Source organism: Carassius carassius, chromosome 15, assembly GCF_963082965.1.
Source record: "Carassius carassius chromosome 15, fCarCar2.1, whole genome shotgun sequence".
In the NCBI taxonomy this organism is placed as follows: Eukaryota; Metazoa; Chordata; class Actinopteri; order Cypriniformes; family Cyprinidae; genus Carassius; species Carassius carassius.
In genome coordinates, this window is record NC_081769.1 from 23,494,138 (window position 1) to 23,508,746 (window position 14,609).

Here is a 14,609-nt window from a genome sequence, read left to right on the forward strand (position 1 = left end):
CATTAATTCATTCGTTTTAATTTCATTAGTCAGATATTTAACCTACATAATGTTCTCTTTGTGAAACCTTGAATCACTTTAGCTATATTTAAAATCATTTTAGCTACATTTAAATAAACAAATTTAGTTGAAAGTTAGTCAGCTAAATTTGTTTATTTTAATGTAGCTAAAATAAATTGATTGCAAGCACTTACCTTAACATTTTTGTAGTAAATTCAGTCAATATATATATATTTTTAAACTATAGTTTGATTTTTACCAATTTTCTCAAAATCTTTAGGAAAGTATTAATGTCTTGATTGTTCATCTGTCTTTTGATTACATACATAAATGATATATTTTTTTGTTATGATGAAAGTTATATTAAACATTTAATTTCATTCCACATCTCCATATGCGGACATACAAACTGTAAACCTCTTTTCACAACTTCATTATAAAAGAAATAAAACATTATACAACAAAACATGATCGAACATCTTCTAACTTACCCTTAACGTTTTCAGTTTTTTTTCTATGGCTTATTTAATCTTTGTCTAAATTTCTATACATGTGAGATAGCTTCAGTATTTTGCATAATTTGACTGAATATAACTAAACATCAACTGTTAGTAACTGTATATTCAACATAAATTAATGTAAGATATCTTTCTCACCAATTCTCAAATAGAAATATAAATAGAAATGTAGCAAATAAGCTCTTCAGAAGACAGTACGGTGGCGTATCGCGCAAAAGTGTGTTTTATCGCCAAGATATGGGCGGTCCGGACGGATTGTATTTCATGATTGTACATTTATCACGTCAATCATCCACTGGCCTCCGCCCACCGCGTCATAGACTTCCTGAAAACGCTCGTGCCTCCTCTACAGCTCAGGAAAGCTGGAAAACTCGCTTTGTAGGGGGGACAAAAAAAAACAGGTAAGTCCGATGATATTTTCGCTTTGTCGCTTCTTCTTCTTCTTCTTATTAAGTCCTTACACCTCGTAAGACACATAAAAGGTTATAGTTCGCCCTATTTGATGAACAATTTAAACAGAAACAGACCCGTTTTCAGGTTGATGTCTCTGAGCTGCCGTCAGCTTGAATATTTAAAATGACATTAACAACATGTTTGCTGAATACATTGTTCTTTTCATCAGCAAAACCGACATTTGTCTTTACAGGCTTTAAGGTTTTAAATGTCACAGGAATGTACAAACAAGTCCACTCATATACTAGTGTTTTGTGTTAGCCTGTCATCAGCTAGCTGTGTTTATATGCGAGTTTGATTCTGAGTTGCTAAGAAACTGCAGTTGTACTTATTAATTGCCTTGACATTAGTTTCTATGATGGTTTATAATCACATTTAGACTGCGGTTCATTTTATAGTAGCTACTCTTTGGGACAGGATAGCATAGAAGCTAGATGTTTCTTCATCCACTTATTATCACACATAATAAACTGGCAAATGTCACTATATGAGCTGCTTTTTGCATGTAAAAACCCTTAATTAATACAAGTACACTCAGATGATAAAAGCCATTTACCTCTTGTAACACTTAAATAAACTTGTGACTGTGACAGCTGAATGACCACCTGTCACATCCTGAGACACTTTGTAATTGTATGAACTTGCTAATTGATTTGTAATGTGACAGAGCTTTGTATTGTTACCTTTGCTTAATTGGATTGCTTGGCTAAATGTATTTCTTAGCCACTCACCTAAAGAAAGGTCTACACAATTGTGTGCAAAGGCCATCTGTGTTTATATTTTATGATCTGTGAGGTCGCAACTGACTAAAGTCAAATTGCTTTGGTCTATCTGAATAAGTCTTGAAACTATCATATCATTGATGCAGTAAAAGTCTTGGTGATAAAAGGGACAACGTGTGCACTCATGTGTGAAAACCCTGACAGTCAACAGAGCTCCTTTTGGCTCTTGAAAGGTAAAGCTTGAGGCAGCCTGAGAGAGGAATGCACTTTTTGGTCTACTGTGGGTTTGATTTCTTGATGGTGTCTCCGCCCAGCTTTTCAAGGATGCATAATGACAAAGTGGGTATCACAGGGGGTTTTCTTTCTTTAACAGTTATGGAAATCTGCCAGGCATTGCTTTTGCAGTCTTAACAAGTAAACACATATTTCTGCACCGACCATTACTTGCTGACTGCCAGATTTCATTCCAAAAACAAAGTCTGCAGATGTTGAAATACTGCTAAAACGTCCTAAACAGCAGTCCATTTTGTCGCAGATGTTTACAGACCCTGCCGATATATTAGGCCTCTCAATTGCAGGCGTTTCCTGTCAGCCATAAACTCATATGAAGAGATCTTAATCTGTTGAATATGTTGTCAGTTTACATTTCAAACGTTCCTGTTCTCCATTGAGTTGAAATTGCGATTACATCTCAGTTCTAGTTTTTATTCACTGTCCCGGTGTTGCGTTTCGGGCTCAATTGCGGAATTTACATATGTAGTGTCATCCAAGATTGATGTTGGACCGGTGTAATTCCACCCCAGACTGGTTTTCTTCTCTGCTTGGATCAAAATGACGTAGCCCTGCATATTTGCAAACCAGAGGCACTTGAACATTTTGAATAATGAACTTTGTTTGCCGACTAAATCCATCTGTTCACATTTCCCCAGATTGGCGGTTGCCACATTCTTTCTATTGAGAAACAGAACCGTATTGTTCAGCATGTTCCTTTCTGCTGATGCTAGACCTTTTAAGATATTGCACTACATGTTATCTGATTACTTAAGTCTGTTAATTTTAAGTGCAGGTCAACGGTCAACTTAACATCACATTTCATTAGAAAAGCAGCAAAGATGACATGGATTTTTTTAGGCTGCATTATGACAGAAATTATTCCAAAAGAATACTTTTTTTTTCAGCAAGGATGCATAACATTTACCAAAATTGACAGTAAATACATTACAAAAAGATTTCTATTTCAAGTAGATGCTGTTGTTTTGAATGTCAAAGATTTATGAGAAAAAATAATAAGCAGCACAGCTGTTTTCACGAAATGATTTCGAGCAACAGATCCGATATTAGAATGTTTTCTAAAGCAGGAGTTTTCAAACTATGGGTCGCGACCCACTTGTGGGTCACAGAATGGAACAAGCTGGGTCGCACAAAGTCACTTGGCTGCAGCTAAATTTGTGTTTCAATCAGGGGGGCAGGGTTTCATATTTTTTTTGAAGCACCCCTGGGCGCCGCCATTGGCTAGCGGACCCCCACCTGCTGTTAGCATTCCATTGACTCCCATTCATTTTGGCATCCCTTTGAAAGCGAATAACTTTACATCTGTTCACACTCGCCTTCTCTGAAAGATTTGGTGGGTGATTCAGATTTCACTTGGCACAACGATTAGAAGACTTACAGGTTGCTCACGTGACATCTACGTCATCAAGCTCAGTTTGAGTCTGCGCAGTACGCTCGACCCCCAGGAAGTGCGTGCTTCTAATTGACTTCACTTGTCTCCGTTGAATCCAATGGGGTCGCTGTGTCCATTTCTTTTACCGTCTATGGTTTCAATGACACACACACTCACACAGTTCAGTCTAGGGCTGCACTATTGTGACGAGTGGGGCGGGGCCGAGAGCCGTGGGAACGGAGCGAGGCCGGTGGAGTGATTTGGAAATGAGCGACACCTGCGACACTCACCGGTCTTTAGAACCATGGAGGAGATCGGAAGGATACAAAAAATGAGCGACGACAGTGAAGGATGAGAGAGGACCAGGCCTGGGTTTTATTTTGTGTTTGGTTTTTGTTTGTGCGCAGTAGTCATCTGTGAGAGGCTGTCACGCTGTTTTGTGTTTATTTGATTATTAAAACTTTGTTTGATTGTCCGCCGGTTCCCGGCTCCTTCCCGAAGGAGTCATCGAGGCGGTGGGCTGGAGTGAGTTCGTCTGTTCCCCTGGCAACTCACTCCAGCCCACCACCTTGAGCATCCTCGGCGGCACGTCCCTCCTTCCTCCCGGGCTTCGGCACCAGTGTAACACATTAAAAACTTCAAAATGACGGTAAAAAGGAGGTGGGAACCGGGAACCCACTCATCACAACAATATAGCCCACCAACATTAATGATGAACTGCAATATCCTTAATGTGATTTTCGAATTGCAATTAAGTCCACGTGCGTTGCGTGTTTCGAAGCGCGGGCGTGCACAAGTTGTAATAACAGTGAAGGTTTTTTCAGTGAAGAAAAAACTTGCTCACTTCAATACACTATATTCTGCATGAGATTGCATACACCAGAAAATTCAAATGTTATGAAAACGGTTTCCGTCAGGCCATGTTCATTCATTTCTATCGTCTCTTTGAACTCGGCACTGTTTTCGTTCGGGAAACAGTTTGTAAAAAGCATTTCACATGTACAGGGTGAGCAGGGCACAAACGCAGGGTTAATTGTAACACTACAAGATTTAAACATTTCCACATAACAAAATGTACAAAAGTTTGCAATATTTCACTGACGTATCATCTCTGTTTAGAGAAAAATTTGCCAAAATTCTGAAATCTTTTGAAGATATTGCTGAACATGTATTTAACCATCGCAAAAATACATTTCTGCCGGAACTAAAAGTCATCCAGTTTGTTTGTTTTTTTAAACGAGACACATCTGTTTATTATAACTTTTACCTGTTTCACAATTATTTTTATCTCCGAACTGTTTTAGATATTTCTGCATTGCTTCATATAATTTTCTAAAAAAGCGTTGGATTGTGCTCGGTTCTCGCCGACACACACGGAATTATCATGAATGCATTTTCTGCAACAAAACACAACTGCGCAGATTACAGTTCACCGGAGTGAGCCTGTTTCACGTTTTTATGGACACTACATATTTTAATGTCTGTAAACAATTATTTAAACTTAAATATTAGTAGTGCAATTTTTCAGGTGTACTCTAAAATAAAATGGTTATTTTTCTTAAAAGTTTGATGACAGAAATTAAGTATTTAAGTAAGATTAGGCTTAAAATAATGTCAACCGTTTTTTTTTTTTCTCAAATATTTTGTTGGGTAGTGAAATAGATTACACTTGTCTAGGTGGGTCGTGGAATGGAAAAGTTTGGGAACCACTGTTCTAAAGGGTCATGTGATACTGAAAACTGGACTAATCAATGGCTTTTTTGCTATTACAGGAATGAATATATGAATATATATATATTATATATATATATTTTTTTAATTGTATTCAGAGACACCTTCAGAAATATTTTTAAAAAAGCCCCAAACATTTGAAAGGTAGTACATCTTCTATAACAGAAGGTCCTCAGCTTCTTTTCAGAATAATATCTTGTTCATATTCTTAGGCTTCATATAACTTGACCTATATTGCTTTGTAGGATGCAGGATATCGCATTTAACTTCGAAAGGTAAACGGGTAATCCAAACCTTCTGTTCTCTGTGTAACAGGGCACCTTTCACATCGGATAAAGAGGTTTACCATGACTTGAGACCCTAATCCTGCACTCCTCCACTTTCTGCATTCTGCGTTTTATTTATTTTCCTTTTTGAGGACTACCTTGCGAGGATTGAAGAACAGAGTTCAACATTCATGGATATCAAATCCTGGATTTTTTGGCATTTTTTTATTGGGTGAGCTATAAAACATGAGTTCCCAGCACTACTACAATCTCTGACACGGCTTTGGACCTAAACCAGAAGTGGCATTCCTGTTCATCTCTATCACTTCCTAAACCTTGTTGTTTTTGGAGAAGAAATGTATTTTTAGTAAACCACCACGATAAGGTTTAATTTGCTTATTCTCAAACACTATCCTCGGCCGGGCCGTTACCTCTGCTTCCTGTGTTTTGTTTGTCACTGAACATTTTCGTAGCATTTACAGGGTTATTATAACCTTAGTGTGTGTTATTTTTAGTCATTTGTATGTTCTGTGTTCTCAATGTATTGTTAATTGAAACGGTGCTTCCTATTTTATTTAAACAAGTTGTGATAGTGGAAAATTGTTCAAGTCAGTAACTTAAGAAATTTTGTTTAATGATTATTTAATGTACATGCACACACATTTCCGTTTAACCTTGATAAAAGGTAAGCCTTTTCTCATATTGTGATATTCTGCCAGTGTAGTCAGACAAAGAGAGAAAAGCAAATAATCTGGCTTCTTTGTGCATCTTCATTTTTAAACAAAACTTTAATTTTTGTTGGGATACTAGCAATACTAAACTGGAAATCTCTTTTGTGTATTGTGTTTTGATCAGATGATCATAAGAGGATTTAGCATTGTTTCCAGGCAAAGTGCACTGATGGAAAAGATTTAACACTATCAGGGATAGAAAAGCCTGCTGACGTTTTTTTGTGTGTTTTCTTAAAAAGACACCTGTTGAAACACTGTCATCATTTGTAACTTTTTTTAACCTTAAGTTTATGCAAAAGCCCATGGTTTGGGCTTTAAAAAGCTGACACATTTTATCTCCGAACAACTGACACATTTTAATTCAGAACAAGTCATCTTCATTCAGATGAAAGATCTCTTCATGAGGCATTCAAGCTGTCTTTTCCAAATATACTTTCTGCATCCCAGTGGCACTACCTTTTGAGCCCAGACATTGAATATGCGCTCCCCAGGCCCAGAGAGCCCATCTATGACTGAGGAAGCCCTGCTGCATGGACAGTTTGGCGGTTGGAGCAGCGGAGGGGGAAGTGGAAGTAACAGCAACAGCTGCCCCAATAGCCCTGGAGGTGTTTCTTTACCATCCAGCCCAGCCTCCACCAACTACGCCCTGACCCTCACGCCAACCCACATCCATGTCCAGCGGTTGTCACCACGTGCAGGGAAGCAGTCCAGGCTGATCCTGCCTCTGGCAGAACTGACCGGATGCAGCTGCCCGCGCTCGCCGGCCCCTCCTTTGCTGGTGCTTTACTGGTACCCTCCGGGACGTCGCCGCAAAGGCGTCTCCAGACATAGACAGGTGAGGGCGTACTTGGCGGAGAGCAGAGTTGAGGCGGAGAAATGGAACGCTGCTATACAGAGCCTGCTGAGGGGAATGGATGTCAGCTCCACCACAGGTGGGTGTCAGAGTTTAATCATTCGTAAATGCTTTGTCTCTGGAGTGTCTGTGCTTTTGTTAGTGGGAGATCATTTAATGTCTTCACTAAATGCATCCAGATGCTGCGAATTCTTCAAGATGTTTGAGTCAGTGCTGTTGCATTAATGTTGTGTCATTAGTATGTGTCTTGTAAATAAGATGCCACTTTGATTTCTTCTTTGAGCTAAATTTATGCGAGTATGAATCATGTCTGTATGCATTTATTTTTGTAAGAGTTTAACTGTTCCCTCCTGCGCTTTTTTTTTTTTTTGCACTCATAATGTGTACCACATGCTGTCATTGACGGTCAGAGAATGGGTGGGTCTGCGGCAGGGAAAATGTTGCATGTTATGAGTAGTGCAGATCGTTTGGTAGCTATACACCAGGCTTTATTGACTTTAATAGATCCTGCTTGTTGTTGCTCTGTCCCTGTTTTTAACTGCAGTGCTGTAGGTAGTTGTCAGTGCTAGTTGTTGCAGTTCAGTAAATCATTAAAATTCATTAATATGATGTTAAGAAGTTTGTTAGATTATTAGTTTGCATTAGCAGTGCAGATATTGGGTCAGTTTAGTGGTTATAATCCTGTGAAAATGTAAAGACACCCCATTATTTATTAAATTTCTTATTGCTTACTTTTACAATCAGCTGTTTAAACAAGAAAAACTAGTGTAGCCTAACATTTATAGAAAAAGTTATGATTAAGAAATTGATTGTAAAGTGTTGCCTTAATTAATTTCAAAATATAAATCAACCATCTGAAAAAGCACAACTTTGCTTCACATGGGCAGTTGTGAAGTTCTGATCTAGTTTGATAACAGGACTGTACATCACTGTGTTCTGGATGGATGAGACCTATCCCATATTCCAATCTGAAATATCATACAGTTGAAACATTAATGTAAGAAACTTTGTGATTGATTTATTTTGAATAAAATATAATGTGGCGGTTGTTACTGGATCATTTTTAAATTCTTTCATCAGTATTTTTTAAGTGAAGGTCATATTTGTTTTTGAGGTGTACTTATTTATCACATCTGCCAAAAACCTTTATGGTCGGTTTTCAGATGGGTCAGGGTGTGGCTTAGTGTTGTTTTTAGCCTGAAAATGAAGGCCTTATCCTCAATTGTTTTTTTTGTTTTTTATTGAGCAGAATTTTGCAAAAGCATGTTGCCCCGTCCCCGTCGACTGTTGCTGCTGGTCAATCCATTCAGTGGCCGGGGTCAGGCAATGCAGTGGTGTCAAACGCACATACTTCCAATGATAAGAGAAGCCAACATCAGCTACAACCTCATACAGACAGGTAAAAACAACTCTCACACATATGGTGTCAGCTGCAAACACTTTTTTTTTTTTTTTTTGAAGCTCTCAAAATAACAGTGCTCCGAATCTGATTGTTTGCATTGAGCGGATGTGACGCATGTGGTTTTGTTGTTGAACAGAGCGTCAGAATCATGCACGTGATCTAATCAGAGACATCTCGCTCCCAGAATGGGACGGAATTGTCATTGTTTCTGGAGATGGACTCTTGCACGAGGTAAATATCGTAACAGTCTTTGATTGCTTTATCACATACATTTAATTAACTTAGCTAATATAGAAACTACTCTTACTGGAACGTCTGTGGAATTCTATATAATTGATTTAAACGTGGTAAAACATGTTAAATTGCTGAAAATAATATTCTCTTATTGGTAGCTAAAGATGCCCAAATTAGCGAAAGTATTTAATAATTGTATGGGCAGTGTTGTAAGAATATTCTGGATGACTCAAGTTTGATTTCTTTAGTATCTGACTGACCTGAGATGGTTTGTATGTAAAAATAAGATTATTTGCATATTATTTACATATTAATCTGTGTGTCCTGTTTCTGCAGGTGATAAATGGCCTGATGGAACGGCCAGACTGGGAACAAGCAATAAAAACTCCTGTGGGAATCCTGCCTTGTGGCTCTGGAAATGCACTTTCTGGTTCAATCAACCACTATGCAGGGTACGAAATGTTTTTGAGCTCACCTGGTGTGAAAATCTCCAGTTCTTCTTTAAAGAAGTTGACCCAAAATTGTTAATTGTCATGATTCAGTGATTTCAAACATGTAAGTTGTTATTTTTCCCGTTATCTCTTACTGTATGTGCAATAAATCTGTGGAGAATTCTTTGTGTATGTAAAAACTATGTTCCCTCTGCAGAAAAAATATATATTTTAAAATGAATGTACTAGGAAAACAAAGAAAATCTTTTTCATTGTACAAAAAAAAAAACTCGCCTTTCCTGCTACTAAGATAGGTTTCATACATTTCTCAAGGGTTGTTTGCTCTAGTGTAGGTGTATTGGTTGCAATGAACCCACACTCATAGACTAGATCCATGTTATGCAGAGGTGATGAAATAAAAAAATATTAAATTACGGACGAGAATCAAGTATTGAGAGCAATTTTTTTTGTGTGTTTTAATTAATGTGATTGAATTGAACCCATTTCCATTTTCCTGTCTCTTAGATATGACATGTGCCTTCGGGAGCCTCTCCTCCTCAACTGCTGTTTTTTGCTGTGCCGGGGTGGGGTTAAACCGATGGACTTGGTGTCTGTTACAACCAGCCCATGTGCTTCATCATCCACAGCCAATCAGAATGGGCACCCACCTGCTCCCAGGAGGCTTTTCTCTTTCCTTTCAGTGGCCTGGGGTTTTGTGTCTGATGTGGACATAGAGAGTGAACGCTACAGAGGGCTGGGCTCAGCACGGTTTACACTTGGAACACTAGTAAGATTGGCTTCTCTACGCTCTTATAAGGGCCGTCTTTCCTACCTGCCACCCGGTATGGTCAACCCGTCCCTCGATGCCACACCTCAGCCGCCTCGCAGGCCACTTTCACGCAGCATTACCGAAGGTTTGGAGGGATTTTGTCGCACTCCCATCCACCGGACCTGCTCCGACATGGGCCTGAGTGAACAAAGAAGTCTCCGTAAAGGAGATGGGGAACGAGAAAGGGAAAGAGAGAGGGAGAGGCAGGAGAGAGAGCGGGAGAGAGAGAGGAGAAGAGAGAGGGCAAGAGGGGTTGGAGTAGTGAGAGCTAGCAGTCTCGCAGAAGACCGAGAGAGAGAAGTGGAAGCAGAAGAGAAGATGGAGGAGACGTCAAGGATCAGCTCAGAATCAACTGAAAGGGAAGAGTGTGACAACATAGCCAGTAATAATGGAAATGGGGAAGAAGAGAATAAACCAGGTGGGGTTGAGATGGATGGAGAAGAAGTGATGAAAGCAAGAGATTCGAGTGAAAGAGATGAGGCAAAAGAATGCAACGAGAGTTATCAAATGACTCCACCTGAGATGCAACGCTCACTACGCAAAAACTCGGCCCCTTCTAGCCAGATAATTAATGCATTTTTCAGCCAGCCAATTGGTGCAGAACCTGACCAAGACTTGGAGCTGGCAGCCTATGGCAAGGAGGACGAAGACATAAATGGCACCTACTTTCAAAGAGAGGCATTTCCACTGGACAAGTCTCGTGAGCGAGCCCTTACCATCTCATCTTCTCCATTCCGTCAGTCTCCTTTCAAAGCTTTCAAACCTAAAACTTTAGACCAGAACCAGAACCCCACACGGCCACGGCCCCTGTCTCTTCTCCACCAATCGCATTCAAACTCTCTCCCTCCAAAATTTCCATCCCTCTCGCTGTCCCTTTCCCCGACCCCTCCTTCGTCTCCATCTTGTGCCTCTCCCCAATCTTCTTATCTCACGCCACGTCCCAACACTCCCAGCTCGTCTTCTCCATCACCTTCTTTTCATTCACCGACCCCTTCCTTCAACTTTGACCTTGCAGAGCCTGCAGGACCCCTGAAGAACCGCCCTCTCATGACATCCTCCATCAACCTGCCAGAGGATGATCTGCTACCTCCTCTGGACCAGCCTCTCCCTACCCGCGACTGGGTCACTATTGAGGGCGATTTTGTCCTGGTGCTTGCCATCTACCAGAGCCACCTGGGAGCAGATCTTCACGCTGCGCCTCAGGCTCGATTTGATGATGGGCTGATCCATCTGACATTTGTGCGGGCTGGTATCTCTCGGGCTACACTGCTTAGATTGTTCTTGGCAATGGAGAGGGGAGCCCATTTGTCCCTTAGCTCTCCTTATGTTAGTCATGTTCCTGCTCGGGCGTTCCGCCTTCAGCCGCTTTCACCACGAGGAACCCTCACTGTAGATGGAGAGCTGGTACCCTATGGGCCACTCCAGGCACAGGTGAGTTTGGTCAATCTTTATTGATTAAAAAATACTGTTATGAATAATTTTTTTTTATATACTGTATATTATAATGTGAAGCCTACGTACTCCTGAGGCATTTAAAATGATTGATTTTTGGTGTTTTATTTTAAATGAATCTTCTCTAAAAATCTGAAAGCTTTTTTTTTTTTTTTTTACATGCCTGATTGTACCTTCTTTTGTCCCAGGTTCATCCCTCGATGGCTCGTTTGATTGTTGGGGACTCTGGAATAAAGATTACAAGATTCTGACCTGTTTGGATTTGAACGGGCAGGGATTAGCGTGACGCTTTGGATTATATAACATTTTGCAATCCGTAAATTGAAGGGGAGAGAGAAACAGAAAGCCAGCAGTTGCAATCACTGCTTTTACTGGGATTAACTGAGGGATTGCTTATTCAAGCTGCATATGGGAGGAGTATTTTTGAATTTAACGAAGGGATGAAAACTTGCAGCCTATTGCACGACTGTAGGATTACACTTGGATTACCCTCACTGTAGTCGGTGAGAGAATGCAGAAATGCCTACATAAATGAAGAAACAGCAAAACTGAATGTGTCCAACTGGTGTATACATTTTAGTATGCATTTGTGCATAGATTCTCAGCAGTACTTCCTGCCTTATTTCAGAGAGTGGAATGACACTAACAATAGTCAGCTTTAAGGTTGTCACGCCAACATCCAAATATGATTCCACCCATTTTGCAAAATAGGTACCCCTGGAATGCCTTATCCATCGCTGTAGTTTTAAGTGCAACCACCCCTTAATTTACATACTCGCTTAGTATCACACTTGCTCTGAAACCCCATTTAGCAAAGATTTATCTGCCTTGATCGAAGTCTCCGTCCAGCTTTTGAAAAGTTGTTTTATGGAACTGATCAGAAATGTAATCAGTTCCATCTTGCATCCATTTTTTGGCTGGTATTTTAAGGACACAATCATTGTGTGGATTGAGTGGAACAGTTAAACATGGGCAGTAATGGTTTATATTGCATTGTTAGTTTGTGTAAGAAACGCATGCGATGATCTTGATGGTGGTGATGATGATGATGATGATGACGATGATATTTGGTAACTAGCTAATATGCATTGCAGCGAAAACAGAAAGCTAGGAAAATTTGCATTTGGTATTTTTCTCTACCCCCGCTAATATTGTATCACTGTCTTCTGTGACATAATGCAAACTTGCATAACATTTGCTCATTTTTATTCCTAATGAATGAAGAAAGAACTGGAAGTTATGGATCGACTGGTTATGCATCTTCTACTTCTTTTTCCTGAAAGATTCATGTTAAATATTAGGCAAGGCCCATTTCATCGTGATCAGAAACATGATCAATTTTTAGTCTATTTCTTTCACAAACCATTCTTAAGACCGATTCACATTTTTCAGCTCTTTAAGAGAAGAGTCCTGTGAAAAGTCCAGCTCTGGAGCTGATCATGATTGTACCGGAGCCTTCCCAGTGCTTTAACTTTAGAAAAATGCCCTATTTGCATTTCTTCTGTCCTTTTCATTTTCCAGAGGACCACAACTTGAAAAATGCTCAAAAAGACTCTTTTTGCTCTCTTTTCTGAAATGAAAGTGGTTAGCTAATAATATTTAATTCCAATAACTCGACTGGTATTTCCGAACAGCTGTTTATTTCTGTCTAGTGCAATCATTCTGTTGATCACCGCCGTCCTCAGCTCTTAAGTGTCGGCTGATATGTAGGTCTAGTGCGAGTCTGGCACTCAAAATGATTTTTAGCTGCAATCAGATGGCCAGTTATTTGTTTTTCATTCCCTATATTTCCTTCCTTCCTTCCTTTTGTTGTACCATGCTTAAGAGTGATCTAATAAATTTGATATCAAGCTGCTGTCCACTTTGAAAATGCCAGTTTAAGATGTATCTTTATTCTCCGATGCTTGTATTAAGATTGTAATTACTATTAAAATAATATTATATTAAGCATATATACATATTATTTACAGTACCTAGTTCTGTATGGTTGAAAAGTTGTTTCAGATAAAATTTAACTATGAAACCATGCATCTGTGTCTTCCAGTCTTTTACTCTTGCTTTCTGTAGGCTTTCCAAGGTAGGAAAAACAACTGTACGATAAAGGTATCACTACGAACACTGAGGATTAATGTTTTCTTCCTGTTAAATTCAATGAATGTCAGCTCAGGAATGTTTTTCCTCTTTGATTACCACATTATCAGGGGGAGGCAAGAACAAAAAGCAGCTGGAACTATGAAAAAACGTGACATAATTTCACAAAATCTCTACGGTAATTAATTTAAAAGCTGATTCGGAGGTGGAAAACAAAGCAAGTTCCTCTTAGACAAGATGAGTAAGGCACCAGTGGTATGATAGCCTAGTGTTTCACTTCTCTCTGTCTCCTTTTGGTTATCAGGTTTGCACAAATTTGTAAACAAGGAAGCCGTCGTCTCGGACTCTCTTCCTCTCTTTCTTTCAGCTCTTCATCTTTCTCTTCACAGTCTACTAATCTCAACATACCACTACAAGGTTCAGCCACTATCTTGCTTTGTCGTAGTGTCTCCACCTTCCTATCAGCTCCATGAGCAGTTTATTTTCCCCTTGTTTTCCCACTTGTATCTCAGTATCCACTCAGTTAGAGACCTGCTGTGTACTACATTGCCCTTTGGCTCCTTTAGATTACAGCTAGTCTGTGTTGCTCTCTCTCTCTCTCTCTCTCTCTCCCCCCCTCCCTCCCTCCCTACGCTTGCCTCCCCTCCTTACGCTTGCCTCCCCTCCTTTTCCCCTAGAAGCAATACATTGTTTCGGTGCTCTTTTGTCCTCAGGAGTTGCTCAACTGTGGCCTACATCATGCCTTTACTACACCAAAAGGTCCTTGTGTAGCTGATGGCCACCTACTTGTTAACTTTTAGCTTTTTATATCATAAAACCGTGACTTCAAGCATCGACTCTTGTCTCAATCTAATTTGACTTTCCCTATTTTAAACTAAGTACTGACCAGCTGACAAAACGCTTATTACACAGTCACTAAAATAATGAATCATGATTTGAGATGGAATTATTTTAATGATTTGTTTTGTAGATTAGACCATAAACGTTCGTCTAGAAAAATAGTCCGTTACAATGTTGAAATCCATTTGCCTAGCATGATATGAAAGTATCTGCGCCTCGTATTGTTAAAAACAACGTTTAACACGTGCTCTCTCACCACAAGGTGGCGTGAACGAGCCACTTGCACTTCAAGATGATTTCCTAGAGTGTGTGTGTCAGTTTAGCATGAATTTGGCTTGTCATTTATATTAGTTTCGACTTTTAAAGATATGTTTATATAGTTTTTTTTCTAGG

General features: G+C 39.6%; 1 protein-coding gene across 4 annotated transcripts; it reads left to right on the plus strand.

Moving 5' to 3' along the window:
- Positions 1-844: 844 nt before the first annotated feature.
- On the plus strand, positions 845-13,313 carry sphk2 (sphingosine kinase 2). 4 transcript variants are annotated; one of them, XM_059568106.1, is made up of 8 exons: positions 845-919; positions 5,403-5,585; positions 6,532-7,016; positions 8,184-8,336; positions 8,476-8,570; positions 8,910-9,025; positions 9,530-11,264; positions 11,474-13,313. In XM_059568106.1, exons 3-8 carry the CDS (start codon positions 6,563-6,565, stop codon positions 11,534-11,536), a joined length of 2,616 nt encoding a protein of 871 aa, XP_059424089.1. In that variant the 5' UTR covers positions 845-919; positions 5,403-5,585; positions 6,532-6,562; the 3' UTR covers positions 11,537-13,313. The 4 variants fall into 4 exon arrangements, with proteins under 4 accessions (XP_059424089.1, XP_059424091.1, XP_059424088.1 ...); XM_059568108.1 differs by having other exon boundaries at positions 6,576-7,016; XM_059568105.1 differs by having other exon boundaries at positions 5,403-7,016.
- Positions 13,314-14,609: the final 1,296 nt, after the last annotated feature.

Excerpts from the sequence above, each read along its gene's own strand:
- sphk2 (XM_059568105.1), top strand. The coding sequence starts at position 6,563 with ATGCGCTCCCCAGGCCCAGAGAGCCCATCTATGACTGAGGAAGCCCTG. Across the intron at positions 8,571-8,909 it reads GAGATGGACTCTTGCACGAG|GTGATAAATGGCCTGATGGA; the intron begins GTAAATATCGTA and ends CTGTTTCTGCAG. Across the intron at positions 9,026-9,529 it reads TCAATCAACCACTATGCAGG|ATATGACATGTGCCTTCGGG; the intron begins GTACGAAATGTT and ends CCTGTCTCTTAG.